The sequence below is a fragment of the Symphalangus syndactylus genome, chromosome 5 (genome assembly GCF_028878055.3).
Source record: "Symphalangus syndactylus isolate Jambi chromosome 5, NHGRI_mSymSyn1-v2.1_pri, whole genome shotgun sequence".
Lineage (NCBI taxonomy): Eukaryota > Metazoa > Chordata > Mammalia > Primates > Hylobatidae > Symphalangus > Symphalangus syndactylus.
The window spans coordinates 31,833,631-31,856,766 of record NC_072427.2 but is presented as its reverse complement, the minus strand read 5'-3'; the positions used below and the strand labels follow the sequence as shown (position 1 = coordinate 31,856,766).

Genomic DNA, 23,136 nt, shown 5'->3' with positions numbered 1-23,136 from the left:
AGGGGGATGGAACAGAAAATGGCTGGGGTGGATGGAAGTCGGTGCCCTTGGGTGCCGGTATCTGTCTTCCCAGCCACCGCTACATCAGGCTTCTGAGCCTGTTGGCTGTCAGGGCCGGACTGTGCCCTACAGGCGCCACGGCAGTCCCTGTGAAATCCACCAGGTGTCACCAGGCAGCATACAGGTAACAGGCCTGGAAGATCCCCAACAGCCCAGCTGGACATGCTCAGACACTCTGGGGCTCCTCGTTCAGTGGCACAAACTCCAGAACCCAGTGAGGGAAACGGGAACCCACCAGGCTGAGCAGTATGGCTAAATCCATTTACTCCAAAATGAAAAGCAAAATAAAGGGGAGTCACATCACCAGGGAGCCACAACCCCATCCCCGCCTCCTTCCTCTGTCCTATGCTATCAATAAATAAGCTTCCCAGCCACAAATAATGATTAGAACCTCCTCCCCATATGCCAGCTCCAACCTCCACTAGGTACGATACAGGGGGCGGCCCTACCTCCCGGAATATACAAAATGTTACACAGATACTATATGTACACTGGGGAAGGGGGTCCACCCCAGCAGCCCGTGCCCTCGCCTGCTCTACAGTTAGCCCCACTGTCCCGCCTCAGCTGCCTCTCTGAATAAGAAGATGGGAGCCCCCTGAGGGAAAAGTTGCTTTGGTGAGAGTAGGGAGGCCATCAGGCCTCCTCCAAACAAACCAGTTCCACCAGCCTCTGGCTCTTCAGTAACAATCAGCATCATCCAGAAATTGAAGGACTCAGCCCCGGTCAAGGTGGCAAAGGGTCTGTTTTTCTCCCCCATTAGACAGGGGTCTTGTCTTGCTACCCTAATGGTAAAGGGGTGACTGGGAAGGGGTAGTAGGGACATGGTGGGGGAGGAGACTCCAGACCCACTTCTCCAGGCTTATGCTGACAGGGGCCTGCTTTTATTTATTTTTATTTATATCCCGTGACTTTTTTTTTAATCCCGTAACTTCTTTTTCATAACTTTTAAAATAACTTTTCATACAACTTTTTTCTACTTTTTTTGACACACTTTTCCACATTTTTTATCCCATAACTCTTTCATCCCATAACTGTTTATTCTTTTAATAAACACACTTATATAGTTACAATTTTGTAAAAATAAAAACATTATCTCATGCCAAGCGTGCCCATTATTTGCACGCTATAGTATTTAATACTTTAGTTTTCAAGACACACAAAATTTTAAGGCAAAAACAGCACTTTGCAACAATTTAATAATTACATTACAGTAACATCACAGCAGTCAACAATGCCACTTTAGGCAAAAGTCAGTATTTCCATTATACATTCTGTTTGTAAGAATTCATAAATAGGTAAAAGTCATTCTAAGAAAACTTGGCAAATAAAGCTTTGGACTGGAATTGGCATTTCTTTCTTTACTTTTCCTTCCCCTGGTTTCTTTCTTTTAAACTACAGTATTCATATTTTAAATGTTTTAACTTATTTCAAAACATTAAGATAGCAGTTACATTTTTGAATAGTTATATTATTTTAAAATGACTAAGATAAAGTTTTAGAGAAATTATATTATGGATAGGGCTGATTTACATTTTCACATTTTCAAAAAATTAGCTTTGGTTTTAGAACTGATTTTTTTCATTTCGAGAAAACCTATCAGGTTTAATCAAATACTTTAAAAATAATTATCATATATTGCAGTCTTTAGATAGGTATTTTGATTCTTTACTTCCTACAGAAATTCACATTTATTCAGTTAAACTCACATTTTAAAATTCTGTTTCTGATGATCTCTAACCTTCTAATGTTGCCTTCCAAGCAAATTGAAAGCTGCCTTATACTGAATGAGGAAGAGAACAAATACTTGGCTGAATGAGGTATTGCAAAAAACTGCATGCACTTTGAAGAAAGACTTAAGTTATTGTCACATGATTTCCATTCTTTTTAGTTTTTTGTTAAATATATGACAAAATACCTACACAAAGAGTGGTATTTCAGTTAATATAGTACATTTATTTTCCAGACTGACATTCAGCTTAAATATGCCTGTATGTGATTTAATCCATAGGTACCTGATGAACACATTATTGTCAGATTGGTTACAGATGCTGAACTCTATCTGACGGTCATTCCTAGTCATTTATATGTGTCCAGGTAAAAGTGAAGTGATTGGAACTATAACAATACCTTTGAAATAATTTATCAATGTATTAGGTAAACCCAGTTTCAGAATGATAAAGAAAAACTGTTAGACCAAATAATGTGGCTAATTAACAGTGGTAGGATTTCTAGCCCAAGGGTTTAAAATGGACTTAAAGTAACTGTCTTTAAACTGAACTCAAAGAATGCAAAAGCGGCAAGTTCAGAAAATAAAAGGCAAGAGCAGGACCTTAAGTCCATTTTAAACCCTCGGGCTGGAAATCCTGCCACTGTTAAGTAGCCACATTATTTGGTCTAACAGTTTTTCTTTATCATTCTGAAACTGAGTTTATCTAATATATTGATAAATTCATACAATTTGGAAGAGTCAGTTGAAGTCACAAGGACTTAATATTTGTACTCTTTCAGTGAATGCAGGCACATCTGTTATTCCATCTGTAAAACTGTACTATTGCTCTCCTATTAATGTCATATTTATAAAAGCATCATGAGGATGCCAAATGCTAAAAATGGAGATGGTCTAGTAACTAGAAATGCCCACCCCAGGGAGCGCACATACATCTCTCCCTGCATCCTAATAATGTGATGTATTTTGGAACACAGACATTAGAACTTCATGAGGTTTTAGCTGTTGATTCTTTCCCAAGCATCTTAAAGTCATGATTTAGGCAATGTATGACTGAAATAATTCATTCATCATGTATAGGCACACTAACATAAATATGGCACAAAATATGCCTCTAACTGAAACCAAGAGGTATAAAAACATATTTCACTCTTTGTGAAGAACTTTGTGAGGAAACATAACTCTGTGATTGTATAGACACTTTTCCTCATAATACTTTGACATTCACAAACATTAGATTGCATTGCGGCTTGTAAACATTTTAAGTTGCATAAACTTCGCCTTGATTTTCATATGTAGTATAGTACTGTCTACTAAAACTCCTTTTTGTTTCAACTAAGTACTCTCACATATATTGGTTTATAATAATGGTTGTTATTATTTTTAAAGTGTTTTCCATTCAAAGAAAAGAAGTAAATTCCTATGTCAGAGTAACCAATGTGGCTGACGAATAGGTATGAGCCAGAGAGGTCTAGATGGTAAAAACCAATCTTCTAGCCTCAAAGAAGCTCCATGAACATAGAGGAAAGCCAAGTGTCACACAGCTTTCCTTCACTCGAATTCATTCTTGACTAGAGCCTGTATGCCTCTTCCAGGGACATTTAAGCTCTTAAAGGATTTCTTAGGATCTTTACTAAATACATTAAGAAGAATGCCAACCAGTGCCCTTTTGTGGACTGGGACATCTACTCATGTGACTAAAACAGGTAACATGAACTCTGACTTTAAAATGTATTGTAGATATAAATGCTCTAAGCTAGAAAAGGTTTTCCACATCCACAGTCAATGATGGGAGCCTTTCATTCCTCAGAAATAATCCCTTTTCAGGTCATCAAGAAAGGGTACAACTGCTGCAGCTCATGATGCAATATCCTCATGAGCCCAGAGCACATACAAATCCTAAGGGAACTACCATAGTACAGCACTCATTCTTGGCACCAGAACAAATGAAACACTCTATCCTGCACACACCTGCCAGAGCAGGCCACTTTCCTCTTCCGTGAGATTTAAAAAGCTCCCCAAAATGTTATTATTCCCATCCCCAATACACAGAAAATAGGAGAAAGGCTGTTTCCAGTTCTCAGCCTTTAAACAACTCTAAAGGTCAGTACTCACAGTGGCATATTACAAAGTAATAAACGACGCGCACTTGAGGGCAAGCCACATATTGAGCTAATGAAGAGCTCACTGTGGTTAGGATCCAATCAAACATAATAGCAGAATATAAGCAAATTTTATCTGAATTCTGTAATGAACATACATGCTGCAATAACATTAAAAAAGCATGGCAGCCTGTTCCAAACCAGTAAGAATAGTTTTGTGCAAATAGTGGGTCTTTGTGTGTTTGAATTCTCACCACCTAAGGGCAAACTCGATCTGCGTGCTAATGACCTACAATTATCAAATTAAAAACAAAAATGCTAAAGGATGCCAGAGTGAACATCAGGGAAAGACCAACTCTCCCTTAACTTTTTACAAATAAATTTAAACGGTAAATTAGAAACACAAATAAATGTGAGTGGCTCTAACATTCAAATGGAGTAAATGAATTGTGTGGGAGATTAACCCCATCACTTTTTGTTGTTGTTTTAAATTTCTTGACCAGCTCTTAGATGTTGATGATGTTTATCTCCCTGTTCTTGGCTGCCCGGTAAAAGAATGGCACGCAGGGTTTGCTAGGCAAGCCTGGGTGCTCCTGGGTGTCCTGCATTACAGGAAGCAGCTTCACGATCTGCTGTGCAGTGGGGTTGTCATGGGGAGAACCCTCCCTGGCCGCTCCTGGTGCAGGCTCCACGCTGTCGTCCAGGCTCACCTCATAAAAATCTTTGGAGAGAAGGAGGCGGGTGTCTGAGCACAATGCAAACCTCCCCTGCTCCTGCTTTCCCACCCCGCCCGTGGGCTCCACTTACCATCCTGCTCACCGGCAGCCCCAAGTTCCTGGGGGGCTGGGGCCCCTGGAGCGGGCTCATCAGCAGGGTTCTGGGCAGCGGTGAGGAATTTGCCATGACTCTCGTGGTTGCCCACAAGGGGCAACACCAGATCTTGCAGCTCCAGCAGCTCCAGCAGCTTCACCTGAAGGGAGGGGTGCTCAGCTCCCACCCTGGAGCCTGCGCCAGCACCCATGCCGACCCCCACCCCCGCAGAGATGTTGCACGCCCTACCTTGATCTCCTTGTTCCGGGCCAGCCTGATGACATCCTCCATCTGCTGGTGCCGCGTGTTTGGCACTGCCCCCTGGCTTTCATATATGGTGAAGGACTCTCCTGCGAGAGGACACGGCTCAGACACTAGGGTCCCTCCGATGGCCCTGCAGCTCCCCGTGCCCGTGCCCTGGCCTCCCACTCACTCATGCCATCTGTCGCTCCAGAGGGCTGGATGACTTCAAGCTCTAGTTTCTCCACCTGCTCCTTCCCGTCCGCCTTCTCCTTCAGGAGGTCCATAAAGCTGCTCTGGAGCCAAAATAATGGGGTCACATCTTGGGAGTGACCTGTTGTGCCCTGCCCCCACTTTTCTAGGCCCATGCCAGGACTCACTCACCTTCACCTTCTCCATGGCCTCCTTCAGGGCCCGGTAGCTCTCCCCACACACAAACTCACCCCCAGTCCTCCCTGGGGCCGGGGCCTCTGCCTCTGGCTCCTTCCAGGCCAAGGCCACCAGATGAGCCAGGTGCAGGCAGCACAGCCTTCGCACCTTCCACTGCCCATATAGCCGTGCCTGCTCCTCCTGGGAACTGGCTCCAGCGGAGTTGAAAAATGCCACTTGAAGGCAAGAGGTGAGTATTCTTGTAGGGGCATAGACAGAACAAATGAGGCAGGGAGGTGAAGCACAGCCCCTTCCCTTGGGGCCTCAGAGAGTGCACCTGTTGGTCACAGGTGACAAGGTGTCTGACCACTGGCTCCCAGAAGGGGTGAGGGGCCAGAGAAATCCGAAGGCGGGAAAACCAAGAGCATAAGGGGGTCTGGGAGGGACCACAGAGGAAGGTGGCAAAGTGGGGCAGGGAAAGTCAGGCTCACCGTGGCCTCCCGGCTCTCCAGGTCCTCCGGGATGTTTGGCGTGGGCCGAGGCGCCTCCTCCTCCTCACTGTCCAGATGTTCTCCATCTCCTGTAGGGAGGTGGCCAGAGGGGTCCTCAGACAACCCAACAAAGGTGGTACTGTGGGCCCACCTCTGTCCCCACCCTCACTGTGTAACCCTGAGCCAGACCCTCCCCAAAGGGGAATGAGCTGCTGTTATTTTTCCTTTTAAGAACCAAGATCTTGCTATATTGCCCAGGCACAGTCCCACTACCAGTCGGTGCGGGAGTCCTGACCTGCTCCCTTTCTGATCTGGGCCAGTTCATTCATCCTTAGGCAACCTGGTGGCCCCCTGCTCCCAGGAGGTCACCATATTGATGCCGAACTTAGTGCAGACACCCGGTTGGCATAAATACCAGCTGTTCTAAAGGTCTCTTCCAACCCTTCAATCCTATGCTGCTAACAGTCCCCCATTCCTCCTGGGCTCTCTCCTCTTCCTCTGAGTGGTCTCCTGTACCTTCTCCAGGGAGAGCCATGAGGCTCAACTGGGTCTCCAGCAGTTGGTTCCGCTGGCTGGCAGCTTCTAGGTGCTCCTAAGGGGACAGGAAGCAGAGTGAGAAGGCACAGAGGTTGCCAGGTCATCCCCCTCGGGGCCCCGTCCTCAGCAACTCCCTCCCCTGGGTCTCCTATAACTTTTGGCGGGCCATCTCAGCCACTGCTTTGCCCCAAGCTTCCTGCTGCTGCAGCTGGTCCACAAGCTGGGTCTGCAGCAGTAACTGCCTGTGCAGCGCCTCCTTCTCAGAGGTCAGCTGCTGATAGGTGGCCACGTACTGCTGCAGGTGACCCAGGTACTAGTCTCGCTGCTGCTGCTGCAGACTCTGAGACTCTTGGCTCTTCAGCTCCACCTGCAGGAAGACCCTGGGCATGAGGGCACGTGGTGGCTGGCTTCCAGATTCTGGGACCATTAATAGGGTAGCAAGGGCACTGTGGGGCTCTGTCACCTGCCCAGGACCCTGGTCCCTTGCTCCAGGCCTAAGAGGCTTCCTCCCTTGCCTAGAACCCCATACCTCCTTCCCCAGCCTCAAATCTCATGTCCTTCTTCCCACCGTTTAAACTGTAGGCCACAGACTGGTGGAAAAGCAGAGGGAGCCAACCACCATCTGCTAAGTGTGCTACATGCCTAATGCTTTCCATGTATTCTCTCATTCAATCCTCAGCACCTCTGCAAGGAAAATGCTAACTTCCTTTTGAAGTTACAGAAACAGAGACTAAGAGATGAACAGTAGTTGAACGGTGACCAGCGGAACCCAGGCCAGAATCCAGTTTGAATCTAAGGAGGCTTTTTTGTTTTGTTTTGAGACAGTGTCACTCTGTGTCCCAGGCTGGAGTGCAGTGGTGCAATCTCAGCTCACTGCAACCTCCACCACCTGGGCTCAAGCGATTCTTATACCTCAGCCTCCTGAGTAGCTGGGATTACAGGCATGCGCCACCATGCCTGGCTAATTTTTTGTTGTTGTTGTAATTTTAGTAGAGGTGAGGTTTCGCTATGTTGGCCAGGCTGGTCTCAAACTCCTGACCTCAAGTGATTCTCCTGCCTCAGCCTCCCAAAGTGCTGGGATTACAGGTGCGAGCCACCATGCCCAGATAAGGAGCCTCTTGTACCACTGTCTCTTCCCCTATGATTGGGGGGCTCCATGCCTCTAACTGGGATGATGATGTCCAGATCTGGGAGGAGCCCAGGGCTACCCACCTCTAAAAGTCAGAGGGCAGGAAGCAAGAAACAGTCATAGGGCTGCCCTGGAGGGTGCTGGGGTCACCTGCCCCCCAGCTAGAGCTGCCTTTGGCCTGGCACCTCCCCTCCCCAGAGGCTGGTGCCCGCCTCCCAGCCCTTCTTGGATGGGGTGGAGGTTACCATCTCCTTCACCTTGTCTAGCTTCTCCTGCAGCTCCTTTACTCCCTGCTCCGAATGCAGTGCGCTCTTGTTCTCGTTGTTCTGCAGAGAGAAGTAATCAGTGGCGACCCACTGCAGCTGGAGACACCAGAACTTGGTGTCTGCCTCCCATGTCACCGGGAAGGGTGGAGACAGGTTCGAAAAATCATCCCTTCTCCCCCACAGCCATCAGAGCAGGGCCTGATGAGCTGTAGCTCACAGGTGCCTTTAGAAGTACCATTTCATGTGAGGGCTACACTGCCCCATTTTACAGGTGGGGAAACAAAGGCCTCGAGGGACAGGGATGAGGGCAGGCTCCCCAGGTGGGGCAACCCACCAGATCCTCGAAGCCGCGCTGTGGCTCGGCCAGCTGATTGTCGAGCTTGCAGTTCTGGGAGAGCGCGAGTCTCTCCTCCCGCTTTCGCAGCCTCTCCTCCTGCTTCTGTAGCCTCTCGTCCTTCTCCCACAGCCTCTCTTCCTGGACCCACAGCCTTTCCTCCTGCTTTCGCAGCCTCTCCTCCTCCTTTCGCAGCCTCTCCTCCTCCTTTCGCAGCCTCTCCTCCTTTCGCAGCCTCTCCTCCTGCTTTCGCAGCCTCTCCTCCTCCTTTCGCAGCCTCTCCTCCTCCTTTCGCAGCCTCTGCTCCTGCTTTCGCAGCCTCTCGCCCTGCTCCCGTAGCATTTCCTTTTGTTGACACAGTCTCTCCTGCTCCCGCGCCCTCTGCTCCTCCTGCTCTCGGAGCCTCTGCTCCTGCTCCTGGAGCCTCTGCTTTTGTTCCTTGCTCAGGAGACTCAAGGCCTGATTGTTTTGCACCTGGGATTGCAGCTTTCCCTCCAGACCCTCCACCTCCTTCCTCAGCTGTTTGGCCTCATCTTGTAGCTGCTCCACCACAGAGGTCACTGCTGGGGGCGCCAGGGATGGGGGCTCAGCTGAGAAACGAAGCAGACAATAAGGGCCTCTGGATTCCCCACCCCCCCTACCCACCCACCCCTCAAAAAAAAAGCCCTCCTCTTGATGCACAGCTCCTCTCAGGGTTCCCAAACTTGGCCTCACTGCTAATGATTCCTCGCACCCGATGGTAGCCAATTTCCAAGCCACTTTCACATAGAGAGCACTGTGGGTGGCTGACAACGGGCACTCCTTCCTCTTTGCTGATGGGGACCCTGAGGCTTATGGAGATGACAAAACTTGCCATCTCCTGGCACAGACCTCTTTCCCTCTGCCTCAAAGCCCTTCCATCCATTCACCTCCCTGGGGCATTCTAAGCCACCCCCACAGACCTCTGATGCCAGTCCTGCTCCCAGGTCACACCAGCACCATCTTACCCATCTGATTTTGGAGGCCGGACAAGCTCCTCTCCAGCTCCTGTATCCCATGTATGTCACGCTTCTTCTCCTCCTTCAATAGGAGAGTCTGCCCAAAGCACAGGGGAAAGGGCCCTGGAGAGAGGGGCTGGTGGCTGGACAGGCTACCATCTCCCTCTCTGCTCCCATCTCCACAAAGCCCAGACCCATGACCACCTCTGGCTGTACTATTCCCATTTTACAGATGCCCAGAAAGATCCAGTGACCTATCTAAGGTGGGGGGCTGAAGGGTCAGGTCTCACCTCCACCGACACTTTTCTCATCCTCTCCTGCCACCGGGCCCTCTCTGCTTTTATACAATGAGCATACTCCTCTCTTTGTAGATGGACTTGTTTAAGTGACTCTGTCACCTGCAAGAAATGGGCACAGAAGTTAGGAAGGGCTGTCACTGGTCCTCACCTGCTCCTGGCCACCTGGGGTCATCTTCCTTCCACATCCCTCCCTCTGCAAAGCCTCACCTGTGTTACATGGGCATTCAGCAGCGCCCGCTCCTTTATGGTCTGCTGTAACTGCCGCTGGAGGATCGCTTCACTGCAGCTCAAGGACTGGATGGTGAAGAGTGAGAAGTTTCGATCTGGGGAGCCCAGGCAGTGCCCCTTAAAAGGGCTAGGGCTAGGCTCAATATACAACTCGGTTAGGAAAGATCAAGGCATTTCCAAGCCCATGGCCTGGTTATTAAAAGAACTCAGTAAAGTTGGAAGGGACAGGGAAAGAGATCGAATTTACAGCTGGCTAACAGAGGCCCAGAGAGATCAGATAATATTGCTATTGTTATTGCTGTTATTACTACCACTGTTTGCACCGTTATGGAGTGCTTCACCAGGTTCCATGCTAGCAATCCCATTTAATCCTCACAACCACCATATGAGAGTTACTAGGATTACCTCTATTCTGTAGATGAAAAACTTCGAGTGTTTGAGGTTAAGTGCTTGCCTAAGATCACTTAGACAGAGCTGGGATTTGAACACCCAGGTCTATCCTATTCTCTAAGCCCATTTTTCTTGCTGGGGGTGGGGGCACAGATAGGAAGGGGGAAATTAATCTTTTGTTTGCTTTTTGAAAGGATGATACATTCATATAGTCCCAAACTCAGAAGGTATAGAAGGGAGGTGTCTCCCAGGCACCCTGTTACTCTCTCCTGAGTTTTTTATGAATGCTTGCAGACATGTTTTTGTATATTATCATAGTACACACACACCTTTCCTCTCTCTACAGAAACGGTAACATACTAAAAGTACTCTTCTGTACCTTCACAGAACAACTACCCAATACCCACCTAGGACTTGGCCAAGGCCACAGCCAGGAAAGGGCAGGGCAGGCACTTGGCCTCTGAGCTCTGCATCCAGTGCTCACTCCCCACAGTGCCCCCCAACTCACCCACAGCAGCTGACTCAGCCCCAGGCTGCCTCTAACAACCATACATAAAAGTAGTGAGAAACGAGCATGCTGCCTTCTGGGCAGGACACTCCATCCTGCAGAAGGGAATTTTAGGCTCACTCCTCCATCTGGGAAGCCAGGCTGCCAGGGGATGGGGCAGCCGGTTGGACTCATCCTGTCCTCTTCCTGCTGCTGTGTAGACACAGCACAGAGAGCCCGCTCCAATTCTTGAATACGCTGTAAGGAGCATTGCAGGCGGCCAGCCAGATCCTTGGACTCTTCTGTAATGAGAGAGGTTGATATGGGGCCCAAAAGACTCCCCCTAAAGACCTGTCAAAGTGCCAGGTTGAAGGATGATGGGATGCCCAGATTCCCACCTTCGAAGTGTTGGGCAGCACGTTTAGTATGGTAAAGGGCGGTCTTCAAGTCTTCCTTTTCCAACGTGAGGATGTTGATTGCCTGGAATTGAATGTTTGGGAGAAAAGCCAAGCAAGTGCTGAAAGGAAAGAAACATTCTCCAGAGGACAGGAGAAAGATCCCCACCCGCCACTCACCTCTAACTGCTCCATTTGTGCTTTGTGTATTTCATTGTTTGCTTTCTTTGCCTATAGGAAGAGGAAGACAGAGCTCTTACCACAGGGAGGCAGAGATGGCACAGCAAGAGACATGCCTCCAGAATGCCACCAATGCCCCAGGACAGGCCCACCCATGGGACCAGGTTATCAGGGACCCTGTGGGGATGGGGTGAAATCTGAGGGGTGAGCCTTCTTCCCCAGGCTGGGAGTGGGCAAGATGAGACTGGCGCCTCTACATCTGAGTGCCCCTCAAACCCAGCAGTCATGTTGTGAGCAAACAAAGAAATCACATTACTTCTTCCAGCTGATGTTCCAGTTGTTCCTTCTGCTGTTTCTGTGGGGAGAGTCAAATTCAGGTGACTGAGAGTGGCCCCCTCAACTCTATTCCCCAGACCAGGAAGCGGTAGGCAGGGGCCAGCAATGGATTTTAAAGGCAACATTCTCAGACCCAATGGCAACACGAACTGGTCAACTCTCCTCAAGCTCCCAAGGACAGAGCAATTGGGTCTTTGTTGGTTTTTGCCCACAGCCACAGAACTCAAAGTCTGAATCTGGATTCTCTTGAAAGGACAGTAACATAAACCTCTAGAGAGGGAGTCTCAGGAAGACCCACCCTTCTGCCAGCTTGTGATTTAGAAAGGTTCCTTCATTCATCGCTTCTCGGCCTTTTGGCTAAGATCAAGTGTAGAAAGGTTCCTTCATTCAACAAACATTTACTGAGCACATACGGGCCAGGTATGGTTCTTCACAGCAGATATAGGATGGAAAAGGACAGACAGGAGCCCTTGACCCTGAGCTTTCCATTCTAGGGGCCTTTAAATCTCAGACTCTCAGAGCTAACAGAGACCTTTGATGCTCTACCTCCTCCAGAAACACGAGCCCAAGGAGGACAGGTGGCTTGTCCAGACTCAAAGCAAATTAGGGACTGAGTCAGGGCAGAAATACAGGGCCCCTGACAACCAGTCAGGCTAGCACTTCCCTGAGAGGTGACAACCCCAGGGCGTGTGTGGCAAGGACTGGAGCAGGGGTGTCTGGAGAAGAGAGAGTCGGCAAAGACGGCAGCAACAGAAGAGCCATGCTGCATGCTCCGTGCTCTGGGGTCCCTCCAGATGAGGCCTGGATGCTCCAGCTCCCCATTTGCCGTTGGCACCAGGGGCCCCCAGCCCCTTTCTTCAGGGCCCCAAGGGGAAACTAAAGGCCAGGATTGGCAGCGTGGAATCAGGGGACCCCACTGGACTCTTATCAATGATTCTATGTTTTCATTGAGTTGATTGTCACGGAGCTTGACTGCAGGGCTGTTGCTAGTTCTTGGTACTGGCTCTGAGGCACATGCAGAGAGGAGGAGTTGGAAGAGGATTGTGGGGAGAGGTAGAGAGAACAATCATTAGGGCTGGGGTGTGTGTGGGCTGTCTCAGCTGGCAGAGGGTCACCCAGCCCCCACTGTGAGAGGAGGTTGGAAGGCTGGCCTGCAGAGTCACTGCACCTCAGCCTAGGGCCTCTTACTTCCAGATCTTTCAGGGTAACAGATGATGCAGGAGTAATAAAAATGAGAAATTTAAAAAAAAAACTTACATGGGAAACAGTTATGTATATAGAGAAAGTATAAAAACAGCAAGGAGCTGGGCACAGTGGTTCACACATGTAATCCCAGCACTTCGGGAGGCTGAGGCTAGTGGATCACTTGAGGTCAGGAGTTCAAGACCAGCCTGGCCGACATGGTGAAACCTAATCTCTACTAAAAATACAAAGATTAGCCAGGCGTGGTGGCAGGTGCCTGTAATCCCAGCTACTCAGGAGGCTAAGGCAAGAGAATCGCTTGAACCCGGGAGGCAGAAGTTGTAGTGAGCCGAGATCGCATCACTCAACTCCAGTCTGGGAAACAGAGTGAGACTCTGTCTCAAAAAAAAAAAAAAAAAAAGGCCCAAATCCCACATGCCTGCTCTGTACATTATTCCCAAATTACTTTTAAACTTTAAGGTCTCACCATTTCCAAGATGATAAAAGATGCAGGGAAGGAAAAAACCCAATCAATCAAGCGGGTGAAGAAGCAGACAGAAACAGGCTGAAGGTTAATGGCAGCAACATAAAACAAGGCAGAGGCCAAGTATCCCCCAAACCAGAGAAGCCTCAGGGCCATGCACAGCTGCAGACAGCAAGCCAGAGAGGGGTCTTGGCACTGCCTCACCTTCCACTTGTCCAATGGGGGAGCGCTACCCCATTGGAGTGGTTAAGGTTGGACACCAGCACCTTCAGAATGTCCTGAATCTACAGGAGGTGACAAGGGAAAAACAAGGACAGGGAGTGAAAGACAGAAGTGGCTTAGAGAGAAGCAAGAAAGTCAGGGTAGGAGGAAGATGTGGGTTCAGGAAAAGGGAACGCTGAAGAAGAGCAGAGGAGATTAAAACCATGGCCTGTGCCATTCTTCCAAATGGCCACCTGCTGCCTTTCCAGGGACAGGAACAAATAGATAGAAAAGTCCCCTGAGTGATGCAGTCACAGAGTGCAGTCAGCTGACCAATGCAGCTCTTAATACGCTCACTGGACCCCTCTCCTCAGGCCCAGGACATGGGTGATGAATCTGGTAGAGCGCCAGACCTCCACCTCCATTAAAAAAACAGACTCCTGGGTAAGAGTTCACTTGAACTAAGGGGGCTCCAGCTAAAAAACAAGTTTGAAAGACACTGATCTTATCCAGTATCATCTTATAGAGGAGGAAACTGAGGCCCAGCGGAAGAAGTGATTTTTCTGTGGTCACTGAGCAAGCTGGTGGCAAGTTAGACCTTCTCTTGCTCCGAGAGCCTGGGGCTCTCCTCACCACACCCTGGGCCTCCTTCAGTGACTCCTAAAAGGACAGCCTTATGGCAAGCGGCTGTACTCATTAGCCTAGCTTCCCCTTGAGAGTGGGGATCAGGAAAATCAAACAGCAATGACCATTTCCTGGGTATCTGGAATCTCATTTAAACTTCACAAATGGGAGTCAAACAATACTACCCTTATTTTACAGATGTGAAAAAAGAGGCCCAAAGAGCTCAAGCAACTTGCCATAAATCAGATCCCTAGAAGATGGAGAAGCAGGATTCAAACCCAGAATTCTTAACCAGTACCCAGCAATCTCAACAATCACCCTCTACTGCCCCTTGGGCCCCCCGTCACCAGGAGCCAGGCCAGCCAAGACTCACATCCCCAGGTGAGTGGCAACCACTAGAAGTGGTTGTCTCAGGGCTACTGCCAGTTTTTTTCTTTTTTGTCTTCGCTCCTGCTGGAACAGCAGGGCTGTTCCTCTGCTGATATTCTTTTAGCTGTGGGAAAGAAGAGCAGTAATACTCATGAGAACTACCGGCCTCTACAGCCACACCCTCCTTACAGTTTTTGCAAAATACTCTTATACACCGTCTGATTTAATGCCACCAACAACTGTACAAGGTGTTGTCACAATCACTTAGTGATTGAGCGGGATGGATATTATGGCTAAAAAAAAAGTGGGGGGGGAATAATGGAACTTAAACTCAGTCTTCTGACTCCAAGCTCTGGGGTTTTGCCACGAATCAGCCGCTGCCAGGGACCAAAACCAGAGGCAGAGGTAGAAAAGTAAACATTACATAGGCAGGAACTACACGCTGTGTGGTTTAGAGTCACACATCCTCACATGTCTGTTAGTGGGAAGAAGTGCACCAGTATCTCCCAAACTTTTATATCAATGTGTCCTCATGGCAGAAGGCAGCTTTTTTGTTAAATCTGGGAATTTATCAGAAAGAGGACAACCCAAGTCTCTTTTCAGAGAGAAGTCTGGTATACTCTTAGAAACCTATGTGAGGGTCATCCCTAAGTACATTAATGTTTTTTCTCTCTCAAGAGAATCAAGGGAAACTGATGCTTCACAAAGATCTCCCACATTTATCCTGTGGCACTCAATGTACCCCAAGTTGAGATGATATGAGGAAGATTCAAGCTGTCAAGTTCAGTTTCCCAAGATCTATTCCACAGAAGATGAGCAAATCTCATTTCAGAGACCACTGACTGAAGGGCAGTCTGGTCCCAGAACTGTAGAGAATTAGAATATGAGGTGGAGAACTCAGAAAAAAATGTTAAAGTCTCTCTGGAGAGTAGAAGCCTGGGAGAAAAACAAACCAAACCCATTCTCCCATCACCACCCAGAGATACTGTCAACGTTTTGAGCTCACAGGGGAAGTGGAGGCTTTTCACACTGTCCATGTCTATGTGAAGGGAGTAAGGCAGCCTGAAACCTCTTGCTCTAGGTCCCGTAGTCCCCATTTCCCTTCTAGCTGGAAATTTGTGCTGTGACCAGAGGAACCAGAAATGGGGTGAGAATGCTTAGGGGACTGGGTTGTAAAATCAAAGGCCGGTCTTGCAGCAGTAATGACAGTTCCTAGGGGGATTGTGACATCACTACATTCCACTCTTCCTGGGGGTGGGGGGAACCACACCAGTGCAATGGCTGAGTTGCCAATCCACGATGGGGGAGGGGGGCTTAGGGCGGGGACCCAGGTCCTTGGAGATGCCAGTCGAGAGAGCCCAGGGAGGTCGGGCTTGGGTCAGCAGGAGGGGAGAACAGAGTCTGCTCAGGGAACCCCAGGAGTCACCAGCCCAAAGTCACCCAGGGATGACTGGCGATGCTGGGGAGTTGGGGCTGGGGGGCCCAGGTCCTTGCAGAGGTGAGCCCAAAGAACCCAGGGAGGTTGGGCTTGGGGTGGCAGGACGTGAGGGCTGAATAAGGAGCAGGGAGCCCCAGCAGTCACCCACCCAAAGTCACCGCAGGGTGACTGGCGAGGGCAGAGGCTGGGCTGCTTGCTGAAGGGGCGGGGCTGACTGACAAGACTTTGGTTGGGGGAGCCCAGAGGCACCGGGGTGGGGGTGCGAGCCCGGTGTGCCTCAGGAGTGGTATGGACTCTGGGAGTGGTCTTGTCATCGGAGGGAATCTCTGGCTAGGTTGCGGGGGCCATGACCTTTTTCTTGGCTTTTTACCTTTTTCTTGGCTGCTGCCAATTTTTTCTGTCGAGTTTCTTCTAACGTCATGGGGTGGGAAGGGAGGTAGGGTTGGGGCCACATCAGCAAACACCTCCAGTCACCTACCAGGCAGCTGTGTGACTGAGCCAGAGGAGGCGTAACCAGGGCCACACTAGAACGCAGAATAGGGGTGTGGCCTTAATGCTCCAATCCCATTGGTCAATGAGAAAGATGAAAGGGAAAGGAGGCGTGGCCAGGCAGCAGTGTGTCCAGAGGAACCTGTGACATCACAAGGAATGCTGCCCATGCAACTGCTGTCCCCGCCCACTTGGGGAGAGGGGTGGGGCCTGCCTACTCCGGGAGAGGGGAGGGCCGGCTTTTGCTTTAAAATGTTAAAAATAAACTTTAAAATATATATGTGTTTATACCTTATATATATATGTGTCAGTATGTGTGTGTCCACATGTTCCTCCAGAGCTGTCTTCATTATCCAGCTTCTATGCATGGTCTATGATTTTGGCCTACGTTTTTCATCTTCAGATGGAGTATAAGAATTACCAGTATTACCCCAGTTAAGACACAAATCCTATAAAAATGGAAAATCCATAGCATGTTTGATGATTAATGAATGAAGTGGACTACATTATCCAACATTCCAATAAGGTAAAATAATCACAATGATTTCTCTATTTTGGAAAAAAACATTTCCCTGATTCTCCTACATTATTAAGATTTTTAAAAAAACAAGAAACATGTCTAATATCTTTAAAAACACAAAGCTTTTGGGCCGGGTGTCGTGGCTCACACCTGTAATCCCAGCACTTTGGGAGGCCTAGGTGGGTGGATCACCTTAGGTCAGAAGTTCAAGACCAGCCTGGCCAACATGGTGAAACTCCGTCTCTACTCGAAATACAAAAACTAGCCAGGTGTGGTGGTGGGTACCTGTAATCCCAGCTACTCGGGAGGCTGAGGCAGGAGAATCACTTGAACCCGGGAGGCGGAAGTTGCAGTGAGCCAAGGTCACGCCACTGCACTCCAGCCTGGGTGACAGACTGAGACTCCATCTCAAAAAAAAATAGTCAATAATAAATAAAAACACAAAGCTTTCCATTTAATAAGCACTCAAAGCTTTTTACTGGTTTAAAGCATATGCAAGGCCTATTTTTCTAGAATCACCTGGTCTCTCTAAGCCTTGCAAATGAAACTGAATTTCTCACTTGATACTTGGCTATGACTTGCAATCATGAAAACCAAGAATTGTGTTATGTCACTGTGTATTGCCTGTTACCTGAATTCCACACTAGGCTGGGATCAAGGGTTCAATCTTTCATGATTTGCTCCATAACCTGTGAGCTTCTTTTCCTACACCAGACTAAGCTTTGTTCTAGAGTTCTACAATTTACAGTTAGTAGACAAGAGTGGTTCTCAAAAATGTAGTCTCTGGACTAGCAGCACCAGCAGAACCTGAGAACTTTTTATAAGTGCAAATTCTCAGGCCCCACCCTGGACCTGATGACTCAGAAACTCTGGAGTAGGGCTCAGCAATCTGTGCTGCAATGATCCCTCCAAGTGTTCAAGAACCTCTGGCATACAGCAGGTAGAAAAACGTGTTTCCTTCTGTAGGTCCAAAGCCAGGGATGCCATATGTTCTGTCTTGATATGAAACAATGGCATGCAATTAAAAGACATAAATCTCCTTCCTACTCCCACCCTCCACCCAATGTGTTTTATTTTTAGGAGTTAAATAAGAAAACAAATGGCAATCAGAGATTCAGCCTAAAAAGTATATTTACAAGTATCAGTTCTCATCCAGTCTGATCTCATACAATACCATTTACACCCTCTTACCTCTCAAGTTTTTTAAAAAGTGTCTTCACAATGTAAGTCTCAGGCACACTAGCAGTTCTATAATAAAACACCAAGTAGATCAGAATGTCCAAACTTACTAGAGAAGAAAAGTGGAATCACTGGCTGTATTTTCAAATTGCATTCAACAGGAAATGTAAGTTTTGAATTCTTTTCACCTTCACACTTCCGAGTTAATAGCATTAAATCAGAATACACCATTCTTCCAAAGCCTCTAGCCAGGCAAAGTTTTACTGTATTACTTCTTGCTTTCAATGGATATAAAGCACAGTCCTGGTAGGCACATTTTGTATGCCTGCAAAGATGCAGAACTAAACAGTTCCATCTATTCAATATTAAAACAAAAGTCCTGCAAACCTCAGATGGTGAGTGTAATACTTCAGCACTAGCAGCAAAGCCTCAAATATAAAAAGATACCAAGATCACCACTAGCAAACAAAATGAGCTCTCAGCCAGGAGCAGTAGTTCATGCCTGTAAGCCCAACACTTTGGCAAGCCAAGGTGGGAGGATCACTTTAAGTCAGGAGTTCAAGACCAGCCTGGGCAACATAGTGAATTCGCATCTCTACAAAAAATTTTAAAAATTAGCTGGGCGTGGTGGCACACACCTGTAGTCCTAGCTACTTGGGAGGCTGAGGTACGAAAATTGCTTCAGCTCAGGAGTATGACGCTGTGGTACCTATGATCAAGCCACTGCACTCCAGCCTGGGTGACAGAGCAAGATCTAGATAATTACAGTCTGTCCTGCTCCTGTTTATGTTAAAATGCTTTCAATCAGCAGGATAAAAATTAAGTGAAACGTGACTTGGGAGCTTGGCCAGAAAATAGGCAATGGAGAAACAGGCACTTCCCACAAGAATAAAAATGGCCAACAAGCATATAAAAAAGATTCAAGGCCAGGGCCATGGCTCACGCCTGTAATCCCAGCACTTTAGGAGGCCGAGGCGGGTGGATCACCTGAGGTCAGGAGTTTGAGATGGGCCTGACCAACATGGTGAAATCCCATCTCTACTAAAAAATACAAAAATTAGCCAGGCATGGTGGTGGGCACCCGTAATCCCAGCTACTCGGGAAGCTGAGGCAGGAGAATCACTTGAACCCAGGAGGTAGAGGTTGCAGTTATCCGATATTGCACTGTTGCACACCAGCCTGGGCCATAGAGCAAGACTCCATCTCAAAAAAAAAAAAAAAAAAAAAGTTTCAAAAGCACTAGAAACCAAAGAAATGTAATGAAAACAATGAGATTTTCTCCTTAAATATCAGCAAAGGACAAATAGAAGGGGGACACTGGAGCTCTGCCCCTGTTGGGAGTATAAACTGAACCAATTTTTCTGCAGGATAAATTGAAAATTTCTATTAAAAATCTTAAAACTATTTTATGTTATTTTTCTCCAGAAATTCTACTTCTATGAATTCAGCCCCAAAATGCTTGCTTGCGTCCATTAAAATATATATATAAGAAAATTTACTTCTGGGGTGGCAATGATTAACTTAATATACATCGAGCTTTTAAAAAGATGATGCCAAGGATATATTTACTGCCATAGAAATATGCCCAAAGCATAGTGACAAAAGACTATATATTACGATTCTATTTTTTAAAATGTTCATATGCATAAAAAAGTATAAAAAGCAACAAACCAGAATGTTTTCAGTGGCAAAATTAAAGACTTTTCTTCATATTTTATCTTCCAAATTATTACAAAAAGAATGCTATAATCAGGGAGAAGTATTATTTTCATTTATTTACATATAAATTTCTTTTCTTTTCCTTATTTTTTCTCACGTATGTATCACATGTACCCTAGAGAGCTTGAATCCCTACCTCTTGAGGTAAATCAGACCATTTCTGTCTCTATCAACTTGCCTTTTTTGGACATTTCAAATCAATGGAATTATACAATATGTGGTCTCGTGTCTTAGCTAATGTTTTTGAGGTTGGTCTGTGACATATAACAGGTTTTGGTAGTTTGCTCCTTTCATTACTAAATAGAAGTCCATTGATGGATATATACCACATTTTGTCAGCAGAGAACATTTAAACTTTGATTTCAACTTCCTATGGTCTAAATGAAATGCTTGGAACACAGGACTTACAGCGAAAGCTGCTGTGCATGTCAAAATAACTACTTAACAGAACCAGCTTTGTCATCAGGAGCCTGAACTGCTGCAGAAATTTTTACCATTTTGCAACTTCCTTTTTACAAGCAACTTTTGTGCTACTACATACACATCAGGACTTCTGAAGCATCTGATACATCCATCTAATAAGTACGAGCATGTGTCTGAGTGGACAAGTAAAACCATCTATGCTACACTGCATATTTTTTCCTCCCCCAGACTGGACCAGGGAATCTCTCAACTTTCTAGAGTATCCTCTCTCCATTGACAAAGCTGAACAGTATTAAAGATCCTGCTGCCTTTGTTAGGCAGATTTGGAAGGGAGGCCCAAGAGCAAGGGTGGAGAGGAAAAAGAGAGGGGAGCTTGTGGAACAGGAAGCCCCCCGGGGTCTGCACATGGCTCCCAGCTGTTGAGGATGTTGTGGATGGGGAAGTGCTGATGGTGTCCCGAGGCAAGCCTAGCACCTCCATTGGGCCCAGAAGGTCTTGACTTTGGACGCTTACCCATGTTCCAGAAGTGTTTACAAGCTGTTTTTGCTTTTGTTATTTTCCTAAATAATCATTACTTGGTAGTTAGTTATTAATCTTTCTTTGGGAGGGAGACAGAGCTTTAAAGCTGAAGAACATAATTTTCATTAAAATATCAAAAACGGAAACAAGTTACTTTGTAAACAATTTGCTATACAAACCAAAGGCAGCTGTTGAGAATCTCAATAAAATGTTAAATGCATTTGCTGCTGTTAGAAGAAATACAGAAAAAAAATTTAAAGAAAAAAATGCATTTGCTGGCAGTGGTACCATTTGCCCAAGGTTGGGTTGCCGTGTCATCATACTGTGGTGGGGGGTATATGTGGTGTATATGTGTGAAACTTTTCATCTCAGGATGGATCATAATGTGAGCTGCAGTTTTCCTTCCAAATAGGGTTACAAAGTAGCAAAACATGGGCTTGGAAGTGACAGACCTGAGTGAATCAGCCAAGCTTAAAGAAAAACCCAATAAAATTAACTTTTAATAATCCTGAGGTTGGTTTTTGAAACAATAGATACAATGAGTTACTCTAAGCATCTGGTTATGATTTTGAATCAGTAATACATACTGTCTCGACCCTTTTTTTTCTTATGGAAACAGAGGTTTCACCCAGAAAACCCCAAAACAGTGACTTTTTTTTTTTTAAGACAGGTGTCACTCTGTCGCCCAGGCTGCAGTGGAGTGGTGGATCTCAGCTCACTGTAGCCTCGACCTCCCACCTCAGTCTCCCAAGTAGCTGGGACCACAGGCACCACCGTGCCTGGCTAATTATTGTATTTTGTGTACAGATGGAGTTTTGCCATGTTGCCCAGGGTGGTCTCAAACTTCTAGGCTCAAGCTGTTCACCCACTTCAGCCTCCCAAAGTGCGGTGTCTACAGGTGTGAGCCACTGTGCCCAACCTGCAGTGACTTTTTAAAATATAAGTTCAAGCATCTCTTCTTAACACCTTTAATTGGAGGTATCTCTTCTCTCATTCTCCTCATCTTTAGTGTTCCCCCAGAGTTCGCTGCTGTCTGGATGTACAACATATATTTCAAAGTCAAGGCTGGGCTGGGTGCAGTGGCTCACACCTATAATCGCAGCACTTTGGGAGTCCAAGGCAGGCAGATCGCCTGAGTTCAGGCAAGGTAAGGCAGGCTCCCAAGGCAGAGACTGAGGCTGACCCCTGCATCCCCCTACTGCAGGGGGGCACACCAGATAGGCAAGGGTCTTAACCTAGAAAGCCCCAGCAATTCCTGGGCCCATCAAGACACCATTGAGGCTTGGCGGTGGTGGAACCCAGGAATGGTCTTTGAACCCACCATCTGGAAGGGGAGCCAAGGATAGTCCTGGCCCAAAGGCTCCCCTATCTGCAGGCAGTGGGGAGGCCCAGTGAGCAGACCCCAGGAGCCCAGACCATGAGCTTACCTGGCCAAAGACAGCAGCCAGCAACAAGACGCCAAAGAGGGTGGGTAGGAAGATCATCACGTCGGGGTTGACTGCGGCCGGCACCAGGTTCCTCTGTACTTCTGGAACACACAGGCCTGTCCTTCCTATCCCTGAAGCGCCTGTGCCCCCACCCCAGCACCCCGAAGACCAGCCTAATATATGCATTTGTCCTGGGTCAGCCCCACTGTCCAAGCAACTGCAATTTCTCACTCGAGAGCCAGGGCAGGACAGGGTATAGGAGGGGTCCCTGGAAGATGCCCCCTAGAATGCCCTGATGCCTAAAACGTTCCCCGTTGGGCCTTCTCAGGGAGGGAGGGAGGGTTCAGACAGCCTTGTTCTCTCCAGCTACCTCCATCACCACTGGAGCCCTTACAGGTGTCAGGGGAGAGAATTGGCTCACTGGAGCCAGGACCAGCATGGACACAGCCCTGGGGCTGAGGCTAAGTGGGCTCTGGGAGACCATCACTCTATCTTCAAGCTTTGGTCTCCTGGCCCTCTACAAGCCAGGCTGTTTCAGGCTTTGCGTTAGGCCTTGCACAGAGACAGAGTTCAAACACAGCTGGTGGACACGGTGGGCTTTAGGGAGGGGCACATACCTGGGGGTGGGGGCTGGGTAACACGGGACGGAGGCCCTGGGGCTAGCATGGCCTGTCTGGAGGTGGCGCAATGCGACCTGCACCACATGAGGACAGAGGGTCCACCTGGAAGAGTGGACCAGCCAGATGGCCACCAAGCTGGATGGCCACTGCCAGAGCCTGCAGGACAGCACAGGGGGCTGGGAAGGGACAGAGGATAGCTGAGGGGCAGGGAACGTGGGTTCCTCCATACAGACACATGAGTCTTCCCCAAGTGGGTCTTCCCCGTGGGGGCGAGGGGGCATTCAAGACACCTCCAGCCCACCTCAAACCATCTCAGGAGGCCACCACCAACTCACACAGGCCAGTTGCATTGTCACAGTGACCCCAGAACAGCACAGCCCTGTCCTTCAGATAAATAAATGGACAGAGTGATGCATATCACAGCCAGGAGCTGGGACTCAGACCCAGGTCCAGCTGCAGTGCTGCCTCGATGGCTCCACCTGCACCTCCTCCGGGACTCAGTTCCTGCTAATAAGTGAGCACCTGAGTATGGGTGAAATAGGTGCTATTATCCCCGTCCGGCTGCTGGGGAAAGGGAAGCAAGGCA

General features: G+C 47.9%; 1 protein-coding gene across 1 annotated transcript; it reads right to left on the bottom strand.

Annotated features, from left to right (window-relative positions):
• Positions 1-1,238: 1,238 nt before the first annotated feature.
• Positions 1,239-16,405, bottom strand: LOC129482274 (golgin subfamily A member 6C-like). Its single transcript, XM_055277823.2, is given in 20 exon segments — positions 1,239-4,609; positions 4,696-4,852; positions 4,948-5,048; positions 5,132-5,234; positions 5,799-5,887; positions 6,315-6,390; positions 7,722-7,790; positions 8,065-8,281; positions 8,342-8,654; positions 9,051-9,138; positions 9,332-9,439; positions 9,548-9,628; positions 10,635-10,747; positions 10,844-10,925; positions 11,021-11,071; positions 11,337-11,375; positions 12,279-12,316; positions 12,319-12,361; positions 14,221-14,340; positions 16,025-16,405. Coding segments are annotated over 20 exon segments (2,187 nt in total). The 5' UTR covers positions 16,109-16,405; the 3' UTR covers positions 1,239-4,394.
• Between the last annotated feature and the right edge of the window lie 6,731 nt (positions 16,406-23,136).